The sequence below is a fragment of the Pezoporus flaviventris genome, unplaced genomic scaffold, assembly GCF_033815535.1.
Source record: "Pezoporus flaviventris isolate CSIRO_AGI_PZ_B2104156 unplaced genomic scaffold, CSIRO_AGI_Pfla_v1 ptg000002l, whole genome shotgun sequence".
In the NCBI taxonomy this organism is placed as follows: domain Eukaryota; kingdom Metazoa; phylum Chordata; class Aves; order Psittaciformes; family Psittacidae; genus Pezoporus; species Pezoporus flaviventris.
The window spans coordinates 58,405,260-58,422,115 of record NW_026892550.1 but is presented as its reverse complement, the minus strand read 5'-3'; the positions used below and the strand labels follow the sequence as shown (position 1 = coordinate 58,422,115).

At 45.9% G+C, this 16,856-nt stretch overlaps 1 protein-coding gene across 1 annotated transcript in view; it reads right to left on the bottom strand.

Annotated features, from left to right (window-relative positions):
• Nucleotides 1–16,128, bottom strand: part of LOC133264976 (AF4/FMR2 family member 1-like) — a 30,018-nt gene extending 13,890 nt beyond the window's left edge. Inside the window, exons 1-8 of the mRNA XM_061445173.1 lie at nt 16,124–16,128; nt 15,860–15,980; nt 14,390–15,295; nt 7,915–7,959; nt 6,525–6,611; nt 6,117–6,153; nt 5,693–5,744; nt 1,900–1,957 (exon numbers count right to left, since the gene is read on the bottom strand). Coding sequence (XP_061301157.1) covers nt 1,900–1,957; nt 5,693–5,744; nt 6,117–6,153; nt 6,525–6,611; nt 7,915–7,959; nt 14,390–15,295; nt 15,860–15,980; nt 16,124–16,128 — 1,311 coding nt within the window. The remainder of the gene's footprint in view (nt 1–1,899; nt 1,958–5,692; nt 5,745–6,116; nt 6,154–6,524; nt 6,612–7,914; nt 7,960–14,389; nt 15,296–15,859; nt 15,981–16,123) is intronic.
• Between the last annotated feature and the right edge of the window lie 728 nt (nt 16,129–16,856).

The window sequence follows — 16,856 nt, the reverse complement described above, 5'->3', positions numbered from 1 at the left end:
CCCCCAGACGAGCTGTGCTGCTCATCTGCGCCTTCTTCCTTATGTTTTGCCAGTGAAGTCACTAATTCCTCAAGGAGTGCTAGACAAACACTTCAAGGTTAAGCAGGTAAAACTCTAATTATGCTGTTAACAAGGGTTATAGAATTGATCAATTCTAGAAGGGGAGCAAAGGGCAGGAAAAGTCTGATGATGCAGCATAGACGTCACAGGGACACCTGAGCCATGAGAGGATTTCAGGTCTCCTGTCCTGGCTGCATTCAGACAGCGGGGAGGCTGAGGCAAGAGGCTGTATTAAGCAGCCTCTGCATTTTATCTGCATTCACCTCAGGCGCTGACGCTCTCAAAGGTTCCTTGGCTTCACTGCCACTTGTCTCTGAGTCTGAAGAGCTGTCTGAGTCACTGGTGCTCCCTGAGTCACTGGTGCTCCCTGAGCCACTGGTGCTCCTTGACTCCGAGCTGCTGGAATGTGCTGATGCTACAGTCTTGGCCTGGGACTGTTGGACACTGCAAGGCCACCATGAGATAAAATTAGAAAGCAGCATAGGTGAAGTTTCTTGTTATATTGACATGACAAGATTCAAAACTAAAACTGAAACCCCTGTTTTGGTACTGAGACGAGAAAGGATAAGGCCAAGGAATACAGTGCCATGCTCAAAAGATAAAGCACCGGAATAAAAAACCTCTAGAAGTAATAAAACCTCCAACTCTATAACCAGGTCAGAGAAATCTCTGAGCAGGACTGCTGCAGTCTGCAGCTGCATTTAGCCAACTGAATTTTAAAAAGGAACCAAAACTGGCAAGTGCTCTTTTGAAAGCCTCATCCCTCAAAAGAAAAGGGTGCCGTAAAGGCTAATGACACAGAAACATCCACGCCAGGATGATTTCTCTTTTCTATATTCTTCCCATAAAGTTTTCAATTCATCTGTGTTACTTGGGCAAGGTGCTGGAACTGCTTCTTTAACAACCACGTCAAGCACCAGCAGTTTTTGCAAGACTCTCCTCTCTTCAGGAGTGTTTTCCTCCAGCACTGGCAACAGGAGTGAATGGAACTGAGGAAGAGCCATGACTTGGATGCAGTCCTTTGTTTCGAAATGGGCTTGTGAATATTTTTTTTTCTCTTTGAAACTTGTTCCATACGTCAGAATCAACACATTTGTATGGATTGGAGGCAAGTTTCTTGAAAATCTTGAAAATTCTGTGCTTCTCAACTTCTTGTAATACTGGCAGGTGGCCGTTACGTCTACCCTAAATATTGCTTCTGACTAACAATACATGGCAGGAACTACTTATAAGGAGCTGCCTTATCAGGAGGAGCTGAAACAGCCTCCGTGAGTCTACCCAACGCTTTTCCGTTCTTCGCCTGCTTGGCTGTTTTGGGCTTCCTTCTAAACTAAAACTGGACTCACACCTCACCCAGCACTACTACAACTGAGAACCCCCTTGGCTCCAGGGTGATCTTCAGATACTCTGGTGGAGGGCAAGAGAACTTGGGGAAATATAATTCTGGTTGATAAGAAAAATCCAGCATGCCTGGATTATTCATTTCTCATTGGAGCTTTCTGTAAAACCCCATACAACTAACGCCAATTTTCAACAGCAGCTTCGGGCAGCTAGAAACCAAATCCTGTATCTACAGGAGAAACAAGGAACCCCTTACCCATGCACCCCATATATTAAGACGTAGTTTGTTTTTCCCTTCTTATTTAGTCTAGCTGTTAGTTCAAGAACAAAGCTGTACCTTGGAGGAGCAAGTGGATTGTCAGCAACCTGTTTTGTTCACAAAAAAGAAGGAGGAGAATGAGAGTAAAGGTTAGCTTAAGGCATTCGGAACAACGCAACAAGGCCTGATGATTTAAAGGCATGTCTGCGCGCCCAGCGTATAAAACATCTAAAACCGACTTGGTTGTCATCGCTGTCTTCGCTATCACTGACTTGCAGGTCTTCCTGGAGCAGCACTCTGAAAGACAACCAGAAGATAAGTATCAGCCAAGGCAGACGTACTTTCAAGTACCAGACACTGAAAACGACTTGGTTTGTGTGTGCTTGCCAAAAGAAACCAACCTCCCACATTCTTTAGGAATGTTTGGCATTCTCTATCTGCTAAACCCTGTCTTTAATGAATGATAAAACGATAACACACAATCTAGGAACATTATATTGTACTTTTCAACTAATCTCAGGACATTTTGAAAAGGATGTCAGTATCATTGGCTGCCATCTACACACAACAAAGATGAAGCTCTGTGAGGGGAATGCTCCTCGCTTAAGTTTGTCCAGCGCACTAACGCAGCAGCACAGGGTGGAAGAACTCTGATCCTTGTACATTAAGAGAGTGGCGTGCTATTGGGCTGCACTGAGTCCCCAAGGGACAGAAAGCATCATCTGTGCACCAGAAGCTGCGTGCGCTCATGCTCTCTGCTCTCAGGGGCTGCAAATGTTTTTCTGTCACAAGGGTTCTCTTTTTGCTGCTCAAGTGTTCTACCGTACATACGTAAGTAAATGCCAAGGGCAAGCCTCCCTCCTCTTTCTTCTCTACACAATGAATTTGATGCTCCTGCACATCTCAGCAATAACTGTAAATCAAGCAGTTCAGACACTCCAAGCAGCTTACAAGTGGGGAGTCGCAAACTCTCTTTTACTATTGCTAGAGAGCAGGCTGCCTGCAAATGTTTCTAGAAGCATCATTTCGTCCTCTGCCTGCAGGTGGTAACTACTGCTTGCTATTTCAATGTATTACTGAAGGCCTCGAGAGGCTGGAAGGGAAGGATCTGTGGGCGGGGACCCAGCCTTCCCCCAGGTGTTATTCTCCTCTGGAAATCACACAGGCATATTCAAAAGGAGCTGGAAAACAGACAGGCAAAACTCCTGCTGTTCGAAAGTACAGTGATTCAAATCCTGAAACTAGCTGGAGACCAGCTCCTCAACCCAGAGAATTACACAAGTGTCATTTCAAAACGGGATGAAAGCTTGGCCACTGACACAGGGATTTTGATCAATCAGGTCAAAGCTGCGTTTATTTCAACCTCATTTCCAACTAAGGGCTTTCTGTGAGAAATTTCTCTCATGCCCAAATAAGAAAAGTAAGCCTCCAACCCCTCAGGACAAGACATTTTAGAGCAGGAAAACAAGTAAGAAAGATTCCCAGGAAACCACATCCACCTTGAAAAGTGGGGGCAGAGTTTGTGTTCCTGATACTTGTGGGGAAAAGGAAAACGACACAAAACTTCACGTTCTTTCACGCCTTCATGTCCGATTATGAACAAAGCAAAAACCATTTACAGCTCTGGAGGTCACCTCTGATGACCCTGAGGTGACCTTTGCTTTCCTAATTCTGCGACATCGGAGGAGTGAAAACCTTGAGTCAAAAAAGTGATTCCCTCCTTTAAGCACAAAAGAGACACGCTATTTTACAGTCACACCAAAGCAGCTGCCATGCACGGAGATATTCTCCTTGAAACAGGACCACATTTACTGCCAAAGCTGACCACGGACTCCCAACAAACAATTCCACAAATCAGATGTGACAAATCCACTCTTGTCCACGGAGCAGGACAGCACGAAGAAACCCCAAAGGTCTCCTGTGTCTACCAGTACAGAGCCAACCCTTGCCACACAGATGATGCCTGTTGAAAAGGCACCAACCCCACAGTCCCCGAGTACCTTACCCTGATGCACAAGAGGTTCTCTGCGCACACAGACTTTGATTACACCCAAAGGCCTACCGTGCTCTCTTTGCATTTGGCCCGTGCCATTGCCCTGTGGCTGTCCTACTCCATCCCCCCGTCTCCTCTGCCTCGTTTCCTCACACACCTTGTCAGTGGAATTCACCTCTTGCCTCTTCTTTTACAGGAAACACTGAAGGGAAGCGCTATGAGACACCACCTTGGAAAACGAGGCCCCTGAACTTCCTACAGAAGGCAAACGGCACACAGTCTGCAGCAACCCTGCACGCTCCAACTTCACACGTGGGCTAGAGCCGAAACTCGCTGCCAGTCCACCGAGACACAAAAGGGAAAAAGCAAGAATAGCAACAACACAGCCACTTCTGGGCAGTTTGGACAAATGTCTACCGGCAGCTCTATGAATTCTTTTCTTTTCCAACTCGTTAAGGGAAACAGTTCTTCAAAATGATAATGAAAGAACTTGCAGATACTAAAACGTTCTGAAAGTGATTTTGGCTTGCTTTGAGAGTTGTGGGCTAAAGATACATTTCCCTTTGAGGTAGGAGGATAATGCAAAGAAATGTTACCTAGAGCTTCTTCTAAATCTGATTTAACTGCTCCTAATAAAAATGTCTGCCTTTTCACCTGAGCTGCTGGTAAATAAAATGCATCGGCATAAAAGAACATTGCAACTACTTTAGTTCAATTTAGGATCAAGGAAGAACACTAAAACTTGGAATAAGTCCTATTTCTGCAAGGACAGACAAAGCCAGTTTCCCCAAAACAAGGTTTCAACAAATTCCCAACTAGCCTCGTTAAAGACAATCAATCTGCTTCAACAACTACACTGCCTTAATTAGCTCATGCCTTAACAGACGCCAAGTTTTCATTTGCAGGACCTGTTCTATTCCAGCTTAGATACACACCATCAATCTCCCTCCAAAGCTATAGAAAAGCTCTGTTAGTGAGAGAAGGAGCACTAAAATCAGCATCGCTTGAAAGCAAAGGCTGGTCCTTCCCCGCCAGCTGGGCTAAAGATGCATTACCACAAATGAGTGAGACGTTTCCCCTTTTAAAAGAAGGGCTCTTCCATTCCAGCACTGCCAGGTGCTAACTTCAGGCTGTATTCAAGAATGAAAGCTGTCTGGGAAACCCTTGCACGCTCTGTAAAGCCGAATGCTTAATTTGGGCACACGAGCACCCTGGGATTTCAGGGCTGCTTCAAATTAAGCAGCACAAGTGCTGTTTGTTTTCAGCCAGCTACACTTGGTAAGGCAAGCTACTCCAGGCAGCTGGATTTTCAGTCATGTGTGCTTTAAACAGCAAAGAAAGCAAGCCCTGTTGTGCGAGTGAAAACAGAAAAACAAAGAGGAAGGGATGCATCGGTTCAAGGGACAGGTGCAGAGGAAGTCCCTGGGGAAATCCTTCTTGACTCCATTTTGGACATTAGCCTAAGCCACCCTCTTCCTCCCACTTCAGCTGTCTTTGCTGACTGTGGGTACACTGGCTCTGAAGAGCCTGCACGGACGCTGAGCAGAGAGGGGATGTTGGCGAAGGACAGAGGTACGTACCATGCCGAAGTTACAATTCTGGACCTCTGCGCTAAGAAAGGCGTATTTTCAGATTCTTGTCTACAGTAAAAGTCTCTTCTCTCTCTGCTGCCTGGAAAACTGACTCAAGCTCAAAAGGGATTTTTACAGGCAGCTGAGAAGAGCTGAAAAAGATTGTCTGTGGAGGAAGGCAGAGCCTGCAGCAGTTGAAACGAGTATGTTTAACAGCGCAAAGAAAAGTCCCAGAAGTCCTTCAGGAGGAGCAAGCTGGGGTGGAAGAAGGAGCAGCAAAAGAAAGAATGGATTAAAGCAGCAGCTAACTACTCAGGAAGACACTATCCCACACTACCAGCCAGGGGAGGCTCCTCTGCAGAATGTCAGAACAGCACGAAAAGGGTTGAGTTTTACAGACCTGACAGAGCTTGAGTGCAAGACTCTACAATCTCAACCAAGAGATGGCAACTGAGTCTGGTTACTTACGATACTGTTGTCTGAGAACGAGGCAACGTATCCGAAGGTCCATCGTACTGTCCTGGAAATCAAAAGAGAATCAGCGGGGTTTATCTGCCTCAACGGTAGCGTATTTTACCCTATGGTCTCTGAGCATCAGGTTAGAAAGTCACTTTCTTCCAGGACGTAACTGATTGCCACTGAGATTATTTATCACTCCAAATGGGGCTTCCTAATGAAATACTGTTTGTTCTCTGCTGAACTGCTGCCTTAATTTCTAGGTAAGGAATGCATACAGTCTCTTCAGCATTTTCTAAACTCATCAATGTTTAACAAAGCACAGGAAACCACGTCCCTTAATCAAGGTAAACATTTGATGTTCTCAATGTATGACACTCAAAACCGTCTGTCAATACACATAGAACAGTGTGCTTTCCTTTGGATTTCTACTTACTCTGGTTCTGTGCTACACATCCAACAGGCTGCGACTCCTAGAAAGCAAGCACAAGGTGCAAGTTGAGAATCAAATACATCATCTCTCAATAGCAGCGTATCAGTGATCCGATTTCCTTGTGTTTGTTACTCTAATCGATACTTTGAGCAACGTGACAAAGAATAACTCCGAAGTCTCCAATAGTCTAAGCTTGCCTGATGTAGCTTAGCACGGACAGAAGTGATGCATTGCAAGTAACCATCACACAATTCAAAATCCATTGTGACTTCTAAAGATAATTTCTCCTAAAAGCCTTTACCTATGAAAGGAGGTGCAAGAGTTGGAAAGCTCATCAGATGAAAGTACGTGCAAGAGTTGGAAAGCTCTCTTCTAATTTATCAAAAGCCTTGGCAAAAAGAGGGTGTTTACCTTTGTTGGTAATGGAAATTTGGAAGGCTCTGCAGTAGGAGGAGTAGGAATATCTGTCAGAAGAGGTGGCCATGACTGGGTCATTTCCTGGAAAGCAAATGACAGAAGTGGGTTACAGTATTTTTGCTGATACAGGCAACTGAAGTTGTACCTCAAAGACATTTATATTCATGTACAATAAAAAGCTGAGCCCATCGTAAACCCAAGAGGCAATACCACAGCAAGAAGCCCTCTTTGAGCTCAGCGAGCCAGACCGTCATGAGCACTTGCTCTTTTTCTCCAAGCATACTTGCATTGCCCAATTAGCAGCAATCTCGGTGAAGCTTGTAGAGAGTTAAATACTTCCTATGTTTGCAGGATTAGGCTATCACAGTTAATAAAGGGAAAAGGACATAAAACCTGTCTACCAGTAGCTCTGGACTTTTTCAAAGTTCAGGAACTTCCTATTATGTTCCTATTACAGCAACAACACCCCCCTGAAAGGCTTTTCAAAACTCAAGGGGGTCAGCTAGGGAGCTCTGACTGCCAGCCATTCCTCATGCTATTCTACCTGAAACACTGCCTTTTGCTCTGACTGGCCAAGATGCCTTTGCTGCAGAGCTCCAAGACGTGGTTTCAAACCAAAGAGAGCGACTGCCTGATGGGCTATGTCTTTAGGAGCCTTTCTGCCCTGTTGCCCTGCCCTAACTCTCACCCAGGGACCAGCTAGTTGGGCTAAGCCATGGTCCGGCTAAGAGCACAGCACACAGACCGCAGCCAGGAGATAGGGATCAACCTCCAACCTGCCTCTTCTGGCACCACAGCTGGACACAGAGGACTGGGCTAAAGCTTTGGCTTGCACTGCAACAAACACGTGAACAGCCTAGCACAGACAACGATCTTTGTCTTGAACATACGCTAAAACACCTTAATGGGGGTCAATCTAGACAAAACCTTTGGGGAAGCTGGGGCTCAGAAATTCAGAACCACTCTGTTGAAATCACACAAGACAAGACTTTTCTTGTCTCCCTATTAAGTTTAAATCCTGAAGAGTGTAATACTCACTCCCAGAAATAAAGGAACTCATATGGCCTGCCACCCTCACTGCCTCTCCTGGAACACTTATCTTATTTGCACTCTGTGCTCGGTGAAAGGGTCCCATGTACTCAGACCCAGCTGAGTACTGGCAGCCTGTGCGCTGCCCACAAAGCCATCTCTGACACAGGTTGCAGAGGCAGTTTTGCATTAAGAGCTGGCTCAGATTGGCGCAAATGTACCATAATTACAGGGACAGAGAAGCCCAGTCCAGCAGCAGTGCCATGCACGCGGTGATATTCCTCCTCCTCCCCCCACCACTACTTCAATGTATACAAAACACAAACACGTCGATCTATTATTTAAGAGCACCTACCTTCAAAATTTCCTTAACGGCTTGGGCATCCCAGCGGAAGGTTTGCTACAAGCAAATAAAAAGAAGGAAGCAGCATGAGTTTCTTTGTTCCTTTACCAGCTGACTGAGATAAACAGAGGCACTCATCAAACGTTTGCTTACCAACAGTTCTACAAAGGCCACGGGAGTCCCTTAATAAGAAAAGACTAAAAAGCCCCATCAGAAGGGCACTTTATTCTACAAAGCCTGTTGTTTTCAAGTCTTTAGTAGAAGATATATTCCAATAAAGATGAGAAAGAACCAAAGTGAAAGAGAGTTCATTAAACAGTGGTGCTTGTCCAGCTGACAGGATTCCCCCTGCTTCCTAACTGGTGTCCTTCTGTGCACCCACGTGCACTCAGCAGAATAAGAAGCCAGTATAAAGCCCTAAACTGGGAGCAGGCAAAGTAAAGGTGGCTGTAAGTGGAAGAATAACCCACCGGACTCTTAAATGCCAGCTCCTGGACTCAAGGGAACACCAACTGTGATTAGAAAAGTTGAAAAGCAGTATGACTAACTTGTGCAGTTCAGGATAAAACCTTGAATGCACCGCCGGGTTAGAGCAACACGGGGAGGAACTAGCCTGCCTTCACTACAACAGGCTTGCACAAACGCACAGGTGCACACACCCGCAAAAGAAGGGAGGGAGATTTTCATGTAGAAAACAATTTAAGAAATGCACAGGCATTCTGTTCAAGCTGCACAGCAACTGTGTGACAAAACTCTCCGAAATACCTCCAAGTCCTCTTTTCACCGGCAATTCCAAAAAACCCACACACTTCCATAAGCACATGCCCTGAGGCTTACAGAGATCTCTTAGACACACTAGAGAGAGATGAACAAGGAACTCGGGATAATAAGAATCACCCCAAAGCAAACTAAATTGCTTGAGGAACCACCTGGTACACAAAGGAGATGTCCACTGGCCATGATGTGTGGGCCAGACACCCAGCCATCAACCAGAAGCAGTGCAGTGCCCCAACCAGGCAGTAACTCAAGACAGGGACGGCATCAGCCTGCCCGGCACTGCCGTCTTTTGTGGCAGACTCAGTTACAGCCTCACAGCAGGAGGCACCAGTAGCCTGCTCCTTGGTCTCGGTGTGATAGCTGGAGGCGGAAGGGCAAAGCACGAGAAGCATTGACAGAATAGTGGCAAAAGCCCAGCTTTCTCCTCTCTGCACAATGCAGTCAACGCTCGCCAAAGCTGGGAAACTCAGAAAGTGGGCATCTTTTTGAAAAGAAGGTTTTGCCACAGATACTACAAGGAATAAGCAGCGCTGGTTTGGGGTAATGGCTGAAGAGCTTTTAAGGCTGCTGCTTTTTATCAAAGGTATTCCATTAGAAATTACAGCACACATTTTTATTCCACTCTGCCAAGGTGTGCCAAATGGAGCTGAAGGACCACACAGCTCTGGCATGTGGAAGTAGGGGGCTGAAGCTTGCTCCCTGATTTGTAAACAGCCTGCCTCGCCTAAAGACCTTTCTGCTCCTTCTCATTTCAGTAATTTCCGCCTGCTTATCTGTATGCCTCTGTCGTCACAGCCCACGTAGAGCTGCCCCTCTGACACCAATCAGCCCTGTGCTGCTTCTCAGTCCCTTTCACCTCAGGTGAAACTGGTGCCTGTAGATATGCAAGCAGCGTAGGTCAAGAAGAGCTAGAGCACGCAGGCATTTCCTATGTTGCCTGCTATCTCCTCCTAATTGAAATGGACTCGCAACGTGTGTGTGTGTGTGTGTGGCTCAAGAATACCAGCTACTGCTCTTTGCCTGGTTTCAGGCTAAATTATTAGTGCTGAGAAAACCCGAGCGAGCAGGATCAGAAAAGCCAATTTGAGTTCCATGCCCTTCACTGTGCTGGCAGTTTTCTTTGTTTCCTAATGAGAGCTTTGCCACTGCAGCTATCAATTATCAGCAGAGAAGGTCACCTCTTCAGGCTGCTGAAAAAGTTTCCCATTTACAGCTGCTTCCAATTTAATACTATATTTTAATAGAAATATTTGGTTACAAATTTATTTTTCCATGTCAACCGCATGGGCTTTTGCCCCTTGAATGCAATGGGGATCACAAAACTGCATATGCATGAATGAAGACTTAGTTTGAATAGAACAGGCGGGGCAAGATCAGACCAAAACCTACCACCCTGTCCTCACTTCATCTGTACGTGCTTCGCTAGCTCAGAGCGGGAGGAGATCTTGCATATTAAATGCACTCTCTGTTCACACACAAGTCACGCTAGGAATAACACACTAACTTACTCTTCAAAGTGATTTTCCACCTGCATTTCTGTGTTAAGAATCTACCCTCTAATACTATAGATAGATGCAAGATGCACACACATAGGGCACGCTTCCAAAATGACCCAGCCAACAGAAGAGACTGTATGTATTTTAACCAAGCCTCTAATCATCTTGATTAGGGATGCAATAATGTTCTGCTGTGTACTGAAAAAGCCTGCCAAAACTTGAAGCTACAATCAACTTGATGAAAACAAACACGTAAACACAGAAATCCATACAGGTTTTTGCAGGCTATCTTAAGGAACACCAGACACCAAAGCAGATGCTCTGCCAAAGATTTACCACTAAAGAGATTATAATACATCTCTGATACAAAGACAGGTCCAACGATCTGAAGCATGGCTTACTCCATCCACCTGGTTTTAGAGGATGTGGTGACAAAGCTGCTTTTGGGGAAAGCTGAAGCAACCGTTCCTAGTTACCTATTCAGGAAAGCATTTATTGGAACAAATACGAAGACTGTGTGAATATACCTGTGATTAAAATAATTTCTAGTCAGGCAGGCACCATCCTGCAAGCAAACTAGCAGCATGGGTGGTCCTTAAGCATGTTTTTAAGGGATGTTTATCGCTTGCTGCAGACACAGTGCACTTGTTCAACAGATCTCTTTCTTTCATCCGCTCACCGATTCCCACAAGTGTTTGACGCATGGGGAATGTCTACCCTTTCTTAAGAGGGCAAACAAAACTGGCAGCTGCTGCAGTAAAAAAGGCCCCTGCAAGCCACAGGAGAACTGGCTACACAGGGGAAACCGCAACACTGGTGTCGAGCAAACAAAAGCAGCAAAACCGCATCAAGTACGGGAGGTACAGGCAGGTAGTTAACACAAGATTTTCTTCTGACTTCTTTCAGGTTCAGGAATTGTAGGGGTTGTTTTTTATATTTGTTTCTGTTTTAAAGTTCACACAAAAAGAGTTATTAGCCTTTTTATAAGGAAAAATATGGAACTTGAGCTGAAGCTTACCGAGGTGTCTTCGCACTGTTGCCTGTGGGCTTTGCACTAAGCCAATAACAAACCAGATAAAGTGTGCACAGACTTCGAAACAAGCTGTATTTTAAGGATGAGTATCCCTTCCCTGACTTCAGCGTGGGAATACTTGCACACCCTTAGGTTTCCCTTGGTGCTATTTTTGTATTGGCTCAAAACCATTCAAATCAGAAGCTCAAAAAGGGACTTTTGTTATCTAGTCACAAAATCTTGGTTGATATAATTTGTTTAAATTCTCAGATTGCACAGAGCTAAATATGTCTTTCATGACTGCTCCATGAATTATAGCTACAGACTTTAAAGGCCATTTTGTTACGTGGAAATTGCCTGAGGGTTCGTTGCTACTGCAAAATAACGTACAGATACTGTTTGGCAGCCGAGTCCCCGTAGCAGCAGCTCGAGCTGTTCTACGAAATTCGGGAAGCTGCAGTCAGAGAACGACAAACCCATGAGCAGAGAAGGCAATTTTCTGAGCAGATTGCCTAAGGCTAGGATTAATTTTCACAGAGGGTTAATAATTACCGCAAGACGCACCGTTTTTAGCGCAGAAAATTCACTTCATTTCATCAAAAACACAATGGCCACAACAAACAAGACAAAAGGTGGAAGAGAGAAGGAAAGGCAAAATGCAACTCAAAGAAAACTGAAACGGAAACCCAACTTTCAAAAACCTTCCTATCCGACTGTCCTTGTGGAAAGAGAAGAAACTTGGTTCCAGTGCTGCACTAACAAGGCACCTCACACTGCAGCAGCTGTAAAATGTACGTTTGGGGATGCACTTGTTCAAGTTTTCTTCTAGCTTCAGGTAGCCAGCTGGGTGGGTTTAGCAGTGCAGGAGGAGCAGAAACAAGCAACGCATCCTACATCTCCCCTCTCACCAGCTTAGTTCTTGACCGTAATGGAGCAAGACTCTTGTAATTCCAGCAAAGCAAAGCTAAAGTCCATCTGCTTGCCATTGCTCCCAGCGTTAAGTTTCACTTCTACATTTCATGAAAAACAAAAACCATGCTATACTTTTTGCTTTATGCACACTAAAGCAATACTGAGGCACCACAGAAATGTACAGAATGGCTCTGCCTCATCCAGCGAGACAGAAATCTTCAAAGTTACATCAAAATCTACTTGTTCTCATATTTGTGTTTACGCTGCTCGCTTGGTTTTGACACCCGCGACTTCATGGCAGACTACAAATCAAAGCCACCAGGCTCAAAGTCCACAGGAGCCTTCTAAAATAATTTATCTGGGTGCTATTTCAGGTCCTCTGTGAGCCCCAGTTTAACCAGCAGGTTGCATGCAGCCAAGTCCCCTGTGGACGATTTCACAAGCGCGCTTAACCCATTCAAGTCCACTCCTCTCCTTTCCAAGGCAACCTAAAGTTGAGTCACTGAAACAATGCCATACCTCCAGGCACTCTCCTGCTTCTGTCCCAGGGTCAACCCAGAAGCCCCACTCACAGACAAGACAAGACAAGACAAGACAAGACAAGACAAGACAAGACAAGACAAGACAGCAGCTCCAGCCTGCCACCACCCTTGCTGCAGGTTTGAAAACAAACCAAACCGTTTCCATCAACTTCTACTCTTGCTTTCTTCAGCTGACAATGAAGGCTCCTGGCAATGGAAGCATTTTACATCAAAATGCTCAGTAAACAATGGGTGCACTGTCCTGTTCCTGCCTGGCTGCCTGGAGGAAATAAAACAGTCCTCAAAGATATTACATGCTTTTCTAACTCCAAGATGGATTATTTTGCTCAATCTCAAACTAAATGCATGGACCTCTTTCTTGTGTCCAAAGAGCTTCGGAGAAAAAGAAAAAAAATCACAGGTTTGCCTTCCTTTGCCTGAAGGTTTCAAGTTTCTCAGAAGCTCTAGCTTTACTTCCTAAAGCAATTTAACCACTTGAGGGTTTATGTACTGCTGGAGGTCAGCAGGAATCAGGCTATTAAAAGCTAAAAGGCATTTTGCAACAAAATTCTAGTCACTTAGATCCAAACCCAGCATAGCTACTGTTTGGTTGGGTTTAGTCTGTGTCTATTACTTGTTTCTTTTCAAACCTGGGCATTAAGGTACCTGTTAACTTCTCATCAATGTCATTTTGCCAGTTTCCTCTCCTTTTCCACAAGAAATTGCCTACAGCCGTTTGCAGCTGATCAACACCCTCTTCCACAAAAGGCAGAAGGCACCCACACTCTCCCTTTCTCCTACAAAGGCAAAACACAATCTTAAAACTCTCTCCACCTCTCTCCTTGCCCAGCTGCCTTAGGTCTCAGTCCTTGGCAGAGAAAGGACAAGTGCAGTGACCAGAACTAAGATATGCTCGAGCTTGCTGCCCAGGATGCCTTCTGCTGACAACAACAAACAAAAGAGCTCTGCTCCTTTTGCTCATAGCTGGGGGACAAGAAAGAGCCTACAGTCTTTCCCTGAATGCAGAATTTTAGAGGGCTTTCAGGGTCTTGCTTATGATTTACAATCCCACTTCTGCACTAAATTTCCTTCGAGAAACTGCTCAAAAAACATTCCATGGAGCGGGAAACAGAATGGTCTCGTGCTTCCCAAGGGCTAAGTCCATCTGGTAGAAATCTTCAGGATATTTTTTGTTTACATGGATACTTCCCTGAGGGTCTACAGTTACATCGTACAAACTCACTTAGGAGAGCCCTGTGGTGTTCACAGACAACTACCCAAAACCCCAAAAAGCCCAAAAACCTTCATCCTACCAGGTGACCATAGAACTCCCTGCACAGTCAGCTGTCCCAGTACTCAGCAAACATATGGGACTTCTACCCACCAGCACTCAGACCGAGTACCAACGCTCTGCATGCACTGACTGTAGGTACATCACCCCCTGACCTCTCAGCGTATCATTTCCCCCCTTCTTCTTTTCAACAATCTTTACAGGCAAGAAAAAAGTCACAGCAACAGAAGCAGTCGCTCTAACCATAAGGCCTGCTGCAGCCTCACTGATAAAACAGACACGGAATCATGGCGAGTGCTGCATTTTCACCATCCAGGTATCTCCCCCAGATGTACTGGCAAAAGGCACTCTTAAAATACACCTTCTAAAAGTGATAAAGTGTGCACAGCCATCAATGCTGCTCGTAGTCTCTGCCCTTTGGTGACCTGTCCTCCCATAGCTGAGCTTACCCTGCCAGCAACAGAGTCTCCTAACTCACCTTTACGGGCTCAGAAGGGATTTCTGATTTGAATAGTCTGGCTCTGGCATTCACCTTCAGATCTGAGATCTTTTCAAAGGGCTCTCTATGGTATTCCTCCAGGAGAGGTTTGAGATCTGGCGATTCCTCTCGCGCCTGATCTTGGACATCCATTGGTCTCACACAGGCAGTTGGTTTCTGCTGCATCGCGCTGGGCTTTGATGGCAAAGCTGTAGGAACCGTCCGAGAGGAAGGCCGAGTGTTGCTGCTCAGGTCAATGTCTGAGCCGTCCTGACTTTCCTCTTCCTCTGATCCTGTCACTAGGTCCTGAAACGATTTTCTTTGACTGTAGGTCAGCTCCTGGCTTTTGCTGCTCTTTTCTGACTTGGAACTGACGTGCAGGTCGGAACGCAGAGGTGACAGAGGTTCCAGTGGAGGAGGCAAAGGTGTCAGAAATGAAGAAAATGAGAAAATGGAGTAGTCCAGATCATGAGCACGACCTTCACCAGCCGCACGCCTGTCACTTCCCTTGCGATGAAGACCTTCGTGACTTTCCTTGTCACCACAACTGCGTTTGCGACTTTGGCTCTGACCGTTGGATGAGCTGCCGCTCTGCACGTGCAAACCTGAATGCGGTTTTGTCCTTGATTGTGCCTTTTCGCAGGGACTTGAGCGGTGAGCAGGAGGAGCACTTACAGCCGTAGTGGGTGGATGGTGGGCTGTGTCGTGGAATGAAGGTGATGATGTAGGGCTGGTATTTTCATCAAGGGAGTGTGGGAAATGAGGTGCTTCAGGTGAGACCGGAGGAAGGACTTCCTGAAGCCCTAAGAAATTCCATTGGGTTTTGGAGTTGATGAGCCCCATGACATCCTCATAATTGCCCAGCACGTTCCGAATTTGGTTTGACAAGTCATCTCCTTTATGAGTCTGCAACAGAAGAACAGAGGCAGAAATGGAAAAAGCACGGACCCTCAACTTCAGGAGACTCAGCTCTGTAAGAGAGATTCGTCAGGATCTTAATTGCATCACTGTGTATCACCACAAGCAAAGTTAGGCAAGCTCATCTTGATCCTGCAGTGCAGTCCCTCCAAAGCAAGTGGGACTGCTCTGCTCACTCTTAGTTCTTCTGAGCCAAACTTGTAGGTGTGCCTGCAGTCTTCAGGAACACTAACAGCAGACCCGTTTGTTTCTATCACAGCTGCACACAGACAGGCAGCCAAGCTGCTCTTGGGTGCTCTCCCTCAAATTCCCAAACTACAGGAAGTAGCCTCCAAATGAATCTGCCCAGCCCAAAGACCTTACTGCGCTTGCACCATCTTCAGAGCTTTAAACCCATACTCTGATGAGCTTAAGTTAAGCAGATGGGAAGATGCTGGTTCTGCACGTGTCACACTCAACTCTGCTACACCATATGCAGAAGCCACAGCTCTGCTCTTACGCTCCAACCATCTTTCCTCCTCTCCCTCCACCACACCGCCCCCCCCCCATTACCTTGTAGGGTGCTGCAAAGACGGGAGGCTTCTCAGGGAGCTTGTTTTTCTCCTGCTGAGCCTCCCCAATTCGTCTCTCTCTCTCTCTAGCATGCAGCAGGTTTCTGTCCTCATTGCATAAGCTTTAGGAAAGAGAGAAAGAAAGGATGGTTAACGCTTTACACCACTGTTACCAACGAGTACCTACTGTGCTTCTCAGACAACAGTGCATGTCCAGCATGAAAGTCATTTTGAACAGGATGCTTACAGTTGGCAAATCAGTTACGTCATGTCACCGCATGGTGCTATAATACATACAAGGTACAGCAAGCATCCTTCTCGGGGCTTTCTACTCTTGATACCATACATCAAGAAAGGTGGGAAGGGAAAAACTATCCGTCCATTGAATCATCAAACACTGGTTCCAGACTCTTTTCAGTGGTGCTCAACGGCAGGATGAGGACCAATGGCCACAAACTAAAAGTCAAGAAGCTTCACCCCAACGTGAGGAAGAACTTCTTTACATCAAGGGTGGCAGAGCACTGGAACAAGCTGCCCAGGAGAGTAGTGGTGGCCCCCTCTCTGGAGACATTCCAAACCTGCCTGGGCACCTTCCTGTGTCATCTGCTCTAGGTGGCCCCGCCTTGCCAGGGCGGGTGGGCTGTATGATCTCCAGAGGTCCCTTCCAACCCTCACGGTTCTGTGATTCTGTCTAACTCTTCACCTGAGGGTAAAAAAGAATCTACTATTTTGAAGGTGTTGCCACTTTCAGAGACTGAACTTTGCCAGCTTTATAAAGAGGCTTGAAAACTTAGTCTTTACTTTAAATTGGCAGTCAGAAAGCTGCTTGCTTACCTGCCAAACCATGCAGTTCCATTTAAAGCAATCGTGCAAATGTATTTAAAGTGGTGGTCTCAGAAATCTGGAAAGCACCAGGTCAAATCCCCCTGTTCCTCCTCAACCGCATACGCATACACTCAATTCCGCCAGCCCCACATCAAAACAGCAATAAAGCTGCG